This window comes from Artemia franciscana, chromosome 11 (assembly GCF_032884065.1).
Source record: "Artemia franciscana chromosome 11, ASM3288406v1, whole genome shotgun sequence".
NCBI classification, from domain to species: domain Eukaryota; kingdom Metazoa; phylum Arthropoda; class Branchiopoda; order Anostraca; family Artemiidae; genus Artemia; species Artemia franciscana.
In genome coordinates, this window is record NC_088873.1 from 28,924,003 (window position 1) to 28,936,396 (window position 12,394).

Below are 12,394 nucleotides of genomic sequence, written 5' to 3' on the forward strand. Positions count from 1 at the left end.
CCGAGAGAGAGTTACAGGAAAAAATCTAGAGGAAAATGAAAACGTTTGTGATACCATGGATGTGAAGGAATTTTTTTTTTTTTTTTTTTTTTTTTTTTTTTTAGTGAGATTTAGTGACAGTACTAACAGGATTAAAAAATAATAAGGCTCCAGGTGCTAATAGTGTGGTAAATGAGTTACTTAAATATGGCGGCTCTGAGTTTAGAAATAAGTTACTGAAGATTATGAATAGCCTTTTAAAAACGGGAAGTACCTACCGATATTAGAAAAACGTTAATTGAACCACTATATAAGAAAGGTGATAAAAGTGAGTGTGGTAATTATAGAGGCATTAGTCTGATCTCTGTAGGTAGCAAATTACTTAGTGATATGATACTTTTTAGACTGAGAGATGCTGCAGACAAAAATTTTAATAGAAGAACAGTGTGGTTTTAGAAAAGGCAGAGGATGTGTCGACTAAATTTTCACTCTTACGTTAATAATTGAGAAGTGCCTGAGTTATCAAACACCTTTGGTCCTCAGTTTATAGATTATGAGCAAGCGTTCGATTCTGTAGATAGAAGAGCCACAGCAAAGGTTTTATACTTGTATGGTATACCAGACAATTACATTAAAGCGATTAGTGCTATATATTACAATAACATTTCTGTGGTTAGGGTAGGAAATGAGGTGAGCAGCTGGTTTCTTATTAAATCAGGAGTTAATTACAGTTGTGTTTTATTGTCCTTCATATGGAACTTCTAGATGGATTTTTTCTTAGGAAGCACAGGAAAGGCAATGGGAGACCACGGGATCAAATGTTGAGGAAAAAATCTCCTGGACTTAGATTATGCTGACGATTAAATCATCCTAGATGAAAGTGTGAGCAAAATAAATGGACTTATAGAAATTTTGCGAGTTCAGGGACCTAGAACATGTTTAAAAAAACATTTAAGGAAAACTAAGTCACTAAGGTTGGAAATAAGAGAAATGAAAAGGTAAAGATGGACAGCGAAATGATTGATCAGGTGGATAGATTCACTAACTTTGGTAATATTATTAGTAAAGACGGTGGGAGCAGTGAAGATGTTGAAAGTAGAATAGCCAAGACTCAGGGTGTTATTTTCATATTTAGAAATAGTTTGGAAGAATAGGAAAATAAGTGTGCAACCCAAGATTAGAATACTGGAAGCTGCAGTGATGACAGTTGTCAAGAATGACTCTGAAGCATGGGCGCATAGATAGGCAGATGAAGATTTGCTAGATGTTTTCCGGAGAAATTGCTGACGGATTGTTCTGGACACCCAACTGACTAACCGTAATGCAAACAGTAGGCTTTGTGAAAAGTGTGGTTCAATCTTGCTTTCTAAGGCTATAATGAGAGAAGGGTTGAGATGGCTAGGGCACTTTCTGCGGATGAAGGATGATAGATTGCCAAAGATTGTCCTTTTGGGCAAACCATCTAGGGTTAAACAGATAGCAGATCGTCCGTGGTCGAGGTGGGAGAATGTCATAAAGAGAGATTTCAAGGAAATGAGAACTTTCTGGGAGAGTCCTAAGAGGGAGGTTCTGAATAGGTTTGGATGGAGGGGAAGCGCGCGTAGCTGTGTTGGCTTCAGGCGGCTTGGTGCTGCGGTGAGTTGTTAGTAGTTAGTATATATGTATTATATTCAATACTCCTATATAGTCGGAACAACAACGTTTTAAATGACATCTATCATTCAAGTGATATTTGAAGGAATACACACTCATGGTATAAACTGTTATGCACTCATTATAAAAAAAATCTCTTATGGAGTTTAGGACTTTCGCGTATAGTTCTCGAGGGATGTTTCTGCTTATTTTCGAGGAAAGATTTGTTCTGAAGAAAAAAACAAAAAACAAACAAACCTTGAATTTCTTTGACGTCTTTTCACGGGCCGTAAAAATGGTGAACCTCGCCTGGCCTTGAAACGCTGTGACCTCGTGTGCCTCGATTTGCCATGATGTTTACGGTAAGGGTTTCTGCATGCACATGCAACATCAATAAAACATGACATCACTAAGATACAGAAAAAGGTTGAGAAAGCTACACTATGCATAAATATGAACCAAGTCCGCGTTCAATAGTGCTTACTACAATTAATGTCAATTAGTTACAAAACGGAAAGAAAGTTACCAGATATTATTCAAACAACCAAGGATAAATTTTTACTACCTTCAACAAATTGATTATTAATGGGAAAAAATATTGTAAGGATTGCCGTCTAAACTGAGAAGTAAAACTCTTTTTTACCATCCCACGGAAATTAACACATCCGATCAGTCTCAAATTCAAATAAAATCTTCTTCCTTTTAAGTGACTCGTCGAATTTGTCTGCAATGAAGCAATTTAATTGTGCGGTTAAAGGCATTAAGCCCTAAGGAACATGGCCAAAAATCTGCAACTCATCTCCACTGAAAGATTACTTTAGACTCCAGGTTAAAAATAGATAAATGGGTGCTATTATAACAGAATAAGATTAGGCTATATATTTTGTATTAATAAAATAAAAAAAAGAAACTTAATGACATATTAGTACAATAATTCTTAAAACGTACTGATTTTTTGTTTAGGTTATTTTGAAAGGGCTATTTTCAGGTTGTAAATATTAATCACTATCTTAATAACATTTGACTAACTGCTTAGTTTACTTTTTTTTTTACTATTTAAAGGCATTAACATATAAACCATTTTTAAGCTGATTTTACGAAGAGCGTAGCAAAATTACATATGGGAGATCTTTTTTTAAGAGAAGTCTCCTGTTTAGAGGATCAAATTTTAGGAAAAATAGAAAATCCGTTTCCGGGCGCGGCTTTGATCATACAGTCATTTTTTCGAATTTCGTTTTTAAACAGTTTGCAAAACCTTGGAAACTTTCAGTAGAAAATTGGTAGATGGCTGTCCGGCTGAGAGAAATCGAACGATTTTCTACTGAAAATAAATACAGAATCTTCTCTTTTTTTCAAGACATTGATTGGGAATTCGGCTGATCTGCCGAAAATTGGTAGAAGTGGAAACACTGCATTTACAAGCATCCATTACTGTTTTGAAGAGACATAGTTGAAAGAGAGAGTGCTGGAAATAGAAGGGGATATGATCCCGGCATGAAGTTTTATCAGTATGATTTGTTAGTACCAAGTATGAATACAAATCACATGGAAGGAAAATATAAATATTTACTTTAATGTCCTAGAATATTAATCAAATTCCCAAAAGAGTACATAAAGAGTAATTTAAGGATATTTTAATCTCCAAATGTACTAAATAGGTGTTTTCTCCTTCTTTTTTTTTTATCTCTGAAACAATCAGAGTTTTTCATACTAGAAATGATAGCGTGGTGCAGTAGGACATGTTTAATGAACATTCAATGATGGTTTCCTACATTAGGACCTCCTCGTGCGGACCTGCAACACAATAGCGTTGACTCAGAAAAGAGTCCAGCGTCTTCCGTGTATTACTATATTTAGTTGCTTTTCCTCCAGATGTCATTAAATAAAATTTATTATCGAAAGTTTGTTGCAATAGTTTGGCTGCAAATTATTAGCTCCAATGTCTGTTTAAGATTCAAAACTCATTCACCCCCCTTTAACATATTCCTTATCATTGGACACCGCGTAGCCCTTGTCGTATGGAATCAAAGTTTCAAAATGGTCATTTAACTCAGAATGGCCCAAGGGTCTAAAAACATGCCTTCAGGGAGGAAAAATACTTACAATTCTAACACCATGTATTAATAGCTCATTACCCAATGGTTAAAATAACCTATTATTCACAGTTGCATTTTAGTAGAAAATTTGAGCTTGTTTCATCCTGTGAAAATTGGACTTGTGAAAGACATTAAAATTTCCATGATTAGCCAAAATTGGACTCATCCCCTCTTACCCCCTCTCCCAAAGTCACTTCAAAATTTCCGCAGAAACGTGGGCGCTCTGTGCCTTACTCTAACCAGAATGGTGCAAGAATTTGCATTCCAATAATTGGAGGGAAAAATGGTGGCCAATAGAAGTCTGTTGCTAAAACAAAGAAAATCTAAACTGTAAACTGATATGATGCAAAAGAAATCTGTCAAATCTGTAGAATTTCACAGTGTTGCTATCAACTGACTTGGTAAAACTAACGAGGAAATTCCTTACTCGGTGCAGAAAAGAAGCTAAGTCTTGACTCACTGCAATAACAAACTAGGCCTAAGCTGCAGACTGAATTGATGCAAACACCAGCTAGGTTCTCATTCAGTGAAAAACAAACTAAGTGCAAATGTGTGAACAACAAGATAAGTCTTTATTTTGTGCAAAACGAGTTTAGTTTTTGATGTAAAAAGTAGCTATGTTCAAGCTTCACATAATTCTCCCACGTTACCAGCTTTTGCAGAAAGGTGCAATGATGGTAATTATTGGAACAATTTTATTCCGCAAGCTACTATGGTGAAATTTCTTGGTAAGAATCTTGTTTCTTTATTTTAATATAACGTGAGTTTAATATATCTCACATCTGTTCCCTCATCTTCCGCCAGTCTTCAATGTTGCGCTGGGTTAACTCATTTCTTCACCGAGATGTTATGCTTTCTGTTTATTATGCTTTCAATTTTCCTTACCTTTCTTGTTGCTGCTCTGTCTGGGGTGGAAATAACAAGTCTCTTTTGTACTCACTACAAAGAGCCCAAAATAGGGCAGTGAAGGCTACTTCTCTTCTCCCTTGGTAATACCCTTCGTCTAATCTTTATAGAAACACTGGAATAGCTCCGCTGGATCGTATTGTGGGTAAAAGTAATCTTTATTCAACGCATTCTGCTTTTCTAGGTATACTTCCACCATCTCTGCAGCGGCTTTTCTTAGGGACAGTCTCAGGTAGATACTCATTTTTTTGGCGTAGTTTTTCTCGTAGATTTACTTTACCTAAGCGATTATCAAAAGCAGCTCAGAGGTCTGCTATTTATCAATTCATCATACAATGGAACTCCATCCCTTCTAATGTCCTAGCTCTCTTTGCAAAGGCAGTTTTTCGGGGGGTCTTTCAAGTCCAGTAACTTTTCTCCCTCTTCTTTTTTCTATTATTGTTACTTTGAATTCTATCCCACTTTATATGTATCTCTTCTCTTATTTTAAAATCATTTTCAGAACGTTCCTATCTGTTAAAAGCCCTTATCTTATTCATTTCTTTTACTATAGCATATGTTTTGGTGTTTTATAAAAGTTCAGTGTCTTATTATTCTTTGTGTGGCCTCTTGGGCCAAGTAACTGTTTTACATCTGTAGCTGTTTTTGTAGAAGTAATAAATGATTGATTGATTAAACCTGAATCACGTACAGATTTTAAGGCTGTGAGATTGGAGGCAGATGATGGGCCATTTGCCACTTCAGCTTTCATGCTAAAAACCTCGTCCTGCAATTTATTTCAATCCAGGTTATTGTATGATCGACTTTGGGCAAGCAAATCTTCGTATATCCCTTAAGTTCCCCATCCAATGCCTGAATTTTAGCCAAAGCAAGGCATTTTGCACCTTGTTTGATCCAGAGTCATGCATGTGTTTTTAAATTAGGAGGATTTGAAGGTCAAAGTGAGCGTATATCCCTTCAAATACAATGCAACGAATTTCAACCTATATAATTATACGTCCAATTTGGGCCATCATCCCCTCTTACATCTCCTAAACTCTTGTCTCATGGCCAATTTTTAGCAAAAGGTAGGCATGCTGTATTTTGTTTGATCCGGAATCATGCAAGGATTTTCAATCAGCAGAACTTGAGGGCCAAAGCGAGCAGATTAGCTCTTCCTACACATCACAAGGAATTTAAATCTCTATGGTTGGACATACGATTCTGCACAGTAGCCCCTCCAACATTCCTCAAATCCCCCTCTCGAAGTCAAATTTTTAGCAGAGGGGAAGGCAATTTGCATCTTGTTTGAGATGAAATCATGCAAGGATTATAAACCAACAGGATTTCAGCGCCACATAAGCCTATAGCCCTTCAAATATCACTTAAATCCTGTAAAACGCCTCTAAAACGCCAATGTTTCATCAGGAAGGATACTATCTGGCGCCTAGTCTGAATATGATCCATATAAGGATTTTCAATCTCTGTGACCAGAGGTAAGAAGTGGGAATTTTCCGGGAGAATTTTCAAGGGGAATTTTCCAGGGAAAATTTTTGGCAGGGAAAACACTGGCTATTCGTCAGCTCACATTCAGTAGCACAGCAACGCAAGAGGAAGGTTCGAAGCCTAGCCCTTTATGGTTTACTCCCATCTTTCCAATATATTTTTATTTCCTGCCTATTGCTCGAAATTTCTACGGAATTACTTTTTTTGTGAAAGAAGATCTAGGTGAACTACGTGCGTTCTTTCGATTGACTTTGAGCTTGCTCTATCCAGAAATATTTCCGTAAAAAAGGGGGATCGTGTCAACTAAATCTTTCAGTTAATATTTTCGATAATTTGTGTTATTAAAAACAGCATGATTCCGGTTTAAGCAAGATGAAATATGTCTAGCTTCATGATAAAAAGTTGGAAGTGCATTTCGAGCGTCATGGAACAATTTGTACCAGCAGTCAGATAGCTCTGTATTCTTCGCATTATCTCAGTTACAATATGAAGGAAAATGTCTGCATTTTCAACCAAACTCTGCAAGAGAAGAAGGACCAAATGGTTGATCTACCCCTATCTTGGGTGCATGGTGCATGTGTATGTCCTCAATAGAAAAATATTTTATGGACCTTTCTGTATTTGCGACTGAAATAGATTTCCCAAAATTTTAATTTAATATTAGTAGGCGTTATTAAGCTGCTCCTGGGCAAACCAAACATTGGAGCTCTTCAATTACCAACAGCCTGTAGAACAGATATTAGAACGTTCATTTTAAAAAAGAATCAACCCCCAAGAGCAATGCACTTTTTTTGAATTGCTCTATAAAATCTCCTCAAGTTCTTGCAAGCTGTTCTCGCAGCTAGCAAGCTTATAATTGGAGGAAAGACGTAAATATCTACAATTGTTACTGTTTATGTACTATTGTGAGATGATACATGATAATAAGAAACCATTTTTGGTCTAAACACCTACGAAAATATTGAATAGCGGTGGCATGCCAGCAGTTTTGAATCAGTTGATACGGATGGGAGGAGAAGTGCTGTATGTGGCTAGAGAAATAAGATAGCGCAGAACGATGAGAAGATATAGGTATATAAGACAGGTTGGACCATTGCGGTATCTCTCCACGTAAAGCATCGAGGTCGTACTGCGATGGGGAGAGGAATTTTGTCTGAGGTGAGAGACCACTAAGAGGACATAAGGTGAAAAAATCCAGTAAGGGGTAGCTTTATTTCGCTTTAAGAACGAAGCAAAATTTTGGGAAATTTAGGTCAAAGAGTGGTCCAAATTGTTGTCCAATTAGTAGAAACGATTTGGAATTAGAGACAGCGGGTATAACTGCAAGGAGTTGAAAAATTGGAATAGAGATTTAGAGTGAGGGTATGGATGTGAAGTTGTTAAGAGTAAGTGTAAACTAAATAATAGGAAATATAGTGTACATGCACCGCAAAATTTGTTTGGAGAAATGAGGGTCAGTAGGATGAGGAAAAGACAAGCCTAAAAAAATAATTATTTGTGCAATATAGGTGATGTTGTTGTTTCATTGTTTTTGTGATTTTTTTTCAAGTTTTCACTTTGTTGTTCTTTTAGCAAAACTTAAAACATATGACTCCTGTGTTGGAATATACCTCATCATACCATTTGAGATCATATCAAAGACTATATTTCCCAGAGGGTTGTCAAAGTCTATTTTTAAACTACCTTGAAATTTAATGCAAGGGGAAATTACGGTCAATGGTCTTCGAAAGGGCAAAAAAGTACAATATATTTAAAGAACCAGGTGAAAACTAAAAACGTGGAGCATTATCGGTGATACCACTGCTTACATACGATCATGCAATATTTAAGAAAATTAAATGAATTTATTTTACCTATTTTCATATCCTTCTCCATATGGGTGATATACCCCATCTTCCCTTTCTGCTAAAGTGACTTCGTCATGCCATTTCAGTAATCCAGATCTCGTAGCCACAAAAATAATAGAGACTCCGAACATCTTCAGAATTCCAAGCCTAAAGGATTAATGTTCAGTTTAGTTTGCTTGGTAGGATAGATAGAAAAGGATAGACCGATCCTTACTTTTAAGAGGACCAACATAGCCAATTCATCTCAAATAGCCTAATCAGTTATTGCAGAGATGGGCCGGATATATCACCACATCTTACATTTCAAGAAGTCTTAAGATTAGGTTTATATATAAAAAAAAAAAATAGATGGAAGAAGGATAGTAGCGATACAAACAAAGTCCAATAATCCTTGAATAGCTTTTCTTCTGTGGGATATCAAAAGCCCAAGAAAAGCTGTGGATAACTACAAACCACATCCTTCTATAAAAAGAAAGTAGCACCCTCTGAAAATTTGAAATTTAAAGTCAGCAAATAAAATGATTAAATGAATGAAACAATGAAATCTGAAGTAACTTGTGCTCTTTTGCAACTTCAGGGCTCATGAAAGGCTGGAATATTAGATAAGAGATTTGTATATTTCATCAGATTAAAATGTGGGCAAATTTTATGTTCAAAGAATTTTGTATTGCATTTCCTTACTGTTTTTACTCTTTCAAATTAGTATTTATGTGTGCAGTACTGGATTTTTTTTTTTTTACCTATATGACCATTCACACGTTTCAACGAATCGTCGTAACGATTATTCGCTAGTAAACATTCATTTTTCCCAAGCTAAAAAGAAAGATGTCGGTAATGACTGGAAGGTTGAAAATACGCCTTATATTTGAAATTTTTGTGATGGTCATTTATTGTAAGTAGATCGATTATATATACATGTGTTTTTAGGGCAGAAGGTTTGGGTAAAGGTTATGTGGCTCGGGGAAAGAGCAGAAGGTCAAGGTTAAACATCAGAAATGGAATGCAAAAAGCAGATTCTAAGCCTTTTAATTTAATCAAAGAAGAGGGGGTATCAAGAAAAGGGTTGGAGCGAACGGTAAAATATTCAATTCAAGGTGTTTGAGAGCCCAAGAGCTGAGGTCTCATATTTTTATAGAAATTAATTTTTGAAAAGGACAATTGGGAGGTTTTTTTCAGCGTAGGGAAACCAGGTACAACTTTGAGCAAGTATGAAAGTGGGGTAAAGATCCTGAGATTGCAAAACAGGTGAATTCATGAATAATATGTTATTTATGAATATCTATAGGAATATCATTGAATGGTTATGATTGTTCAGGGTTTGAGGCTGCGACAAGTGCTCTTACTCTATATGCATGCCATTATGCAGTTATTTATGACAATTAACTGTAAATCATAGCGTTTGATATGACAACGAAAGGGAAGAAGAAACAAACTGGAGAAAGTAAGTTCTCTGTACAAGTTTATCATAGCAGAATTATCATATTCACTGGTGAAATGTGATCCTTGTATCTTTTTGAATTTATTCCACACTAAAAACGGAATTTTAGTAGGCCAATTTATTTGTTTGGATCTTTTGCTGAAATAACAGTTTATTTTAAATATTTTTTCCCGTTCTGTTTCGCAGATGTGTCAACACTGATCAAAAACAATTGGCTGGTGCATCAAATGTGACTCCAGACTGAGTTCTCGGCTCTATACCATACAATATTTAGAGACATCATACACATATCGTAGAAAAAATATCAATGATAAAAAATCTCTTTAGTGCGACAATTAGGAGTACCGTTTGACCCAGAGTCTCTGACATCTTTGAGGGTTCGTATAGGTAGGTACTAGGGTCTTTTTTTAATTTTACTTTTGTCTTTTTATTCACCAGTAAAATTTTCGTTAGAGTCTCTGAGGAAAATAATATAATCACAAATAAACTCATTATATGACCGTCAAAACAAGCTTCTGAGGGATACTACACAAACTACCAACAAAAACAAATTAGCACAAAGGAAATTTGGCATTTATAGAGCAACGTGACTATGGACTTGCTCGACTCTGGAGTCAAGAATTTTTTCCCCAGTTGATGTGTAGTTTCTTAACTGCTCTTCTGAAAATTTGCAAGCAAACAAAAACAGAGTTTTGTTATACATTTTTACAGGCTCTTAAGGTACTATCGGTGAATGAAGACCATATTTATTACTTTTCTTTCGTAGACCAAATTATTGAGTGGTGACTTTATTTTTCCAAGTTTTAATAGCTTGCATAGAGATTCAGTTAAAAATAACACAAAACAAAGAGACTTGGAGCCCGAAAACCGTGTGAATGTTTTCTAGTTACTTAATTAGCGTATTTGACTATTAATTAAAATATCTAAAAATAGATTTGATTACCATAACTGGTATTTGGAAATTCATTAGGCTAAGTAGCTTTATGACAGTGCTGTATATAAAAAAAAAACAAAAAACAAAGAACTGACAATCTATAACAGAAAGAGTTTGCAAAAACAAAATGCCTGTTTCATGAAACTGTAAATCAGAATTTACCGTTTGAACATAATTATAGACTTTGGACATCGAAAGTGGTTATTCTTGTTCGAATAGCTCAATCGAAATGCAAGATGAAAATTGATAGAGAAAAAAAGCAATCCTTTTTAACATTATAAAATTCTTAGGTAGTTGACTACCTATCACTATAAATTCCCATATTGCATGTAATAAATTCCCATATGAAATTAGATCCAACAGCATACTTGTCTGACATGGACATTCATTTCCACTTTTTTTAAAACTAAATAACAGTTGACGCCATAGGCAAAAGCACACGAGAGATCCCATCTAAACTCGGTAAAAAGATTGGGTCACTGCAATCACTCTGGGTACTGTACCTTGGAATGACAGCCACGAGATAGCCTAGCGGTCTTAAGAAAAAAGAAGACAATTGATTAATGATAATTAGTTGGATTTGAGATATCCAGCAGCAAGATAAATGGATTAGAAAAAAAAATTATTAGTTACATACCCTAAATAATAAGAAAGGAAACGTAAAACAACCACGACATAGTTGTCCAGAAACCATCAAGCCAAGAAAAAAAAATTAAGACCAATAGGTAGAAAATTAATCTAAACTATTATAGAACAAAAACAAATCCTTATATCTTCAAACAAGTCTTGTTACTCGCTATAGAACACAGTTTAACATGGTGACTATTTATACCCGGCAATTATATTTCGAGCATACACACAGGAGGTTTGGCCTTCGGACCAACAACACACTCAAATTCAGAGGAGATAAATATTTGCTGTAATTCAAGATACAGTCAGTTAAAATCGCTCCTTAGGCACCATTTCTCACATATGATCTTGAAATAATATTGAAACTACTCTATCGCTGGAACTGCTCCAGATTTTTGGTTTTTACATTTTAATTTATGCCTATGACAACAGTTTTCGACATAAAATAACATCTTCCGTTTCAAAATGTGTCTTTTTAAAATAGGGTAGCATCATAAAATAATGATAATAGATCAAAAGAAAGTAGGGTTTTTGGGATTGCTTGTTTTGAGGAAAATAAATTGAACATTTGAAAAATACTTCTGAAGGCAAGAGCAAAAGGAATTTGGCATAAAGTCCTAGAACGGTGCATTATATCTTTAAACCCTATCTTCATTTGCCTTTTTCAGGCAAGGTGACGCCCTATCTTCATTTGCCTTTTTCAGGGACTGTCAGTTATTGCGCAGCTTGACAGGGGGAAAACAACAGTACCCCGTTTGGACGCATCCTGATATACTATTTGATGTCACTTTGAGAGCTTTACCTATAAAATCCGCAATAAAACAAAGATGCGGCTTTAGCAACTTAATATGAAGCTGATAGAAAAAGAGAGATTAGGAACCGTTCCCCAGATGAACCAGTTTTAACCTTTGTCCAAAACTGCATGTGAGAAACTGGTTTAAGAAAAAGCTGTACCTCGGAGCAGATATTATTTTGGCAAAAAAAAATGTCAACAAAATGTCAAGTTTTAATGTAAGCAAAGTTCAATGAAATCGGTGACTCGAATGCATGATCTCTTTTTTTCTGTGGGAATTTGCAATCTAAATTTTATATTTACAATATAGGACCTTATTTTTCAATTAATTAAAGCTGTATGCATTTCAACATAACTTAAAGTCTCAAAATTTTAAACGGAGAGGTTTGCAATTTTCAAAACCCTCCTACACTTCTCAGGTACTGGAAACCTTATTCTTTAGAGTTACTAAGTTAAACCATAAGAGAAACGAGCCATAATTTAAGAGCCATAATTGAAGCGAGTAGAAATATGAAAGACCAAAATAAGTCATATCAAAAGATCAAACTAAAAACGAATAAGCACTAAGAATTAATAACTGGAACCGAAAACAAACACAAGTTTCAAACACAATTATCAAGAATGAATAAATTAAACTGAATTGAACACAATTAT

The 12,394-nt window shown here is 35.2% G+C and overlaps 1 protein-coding gene across 1 annotated transcript in view; it reads right to left on the reverse strand.

The window, feature by feature from the left end:
• Nucleotides 1-12,394, reverse strand: part of LOC136032588 (voltage-dependent calcium channel subunit alpha-2/delta-3-like) — a 195,981-nt gene that overhangs the window by 36,441 nt on the left and 147,146 nt on the right. Inside the window, 3 exon segments of the mRNA XM_065712857.1 lie at nt 1,870-1,983; nt 7,952-8,092; nt 10,821-10,853. Coding sequence (XP_065568929.1) covers nt 1,870-1,983; nt 7,952-8,092; nt 10,821-10,853 — 288 coding nt within the window.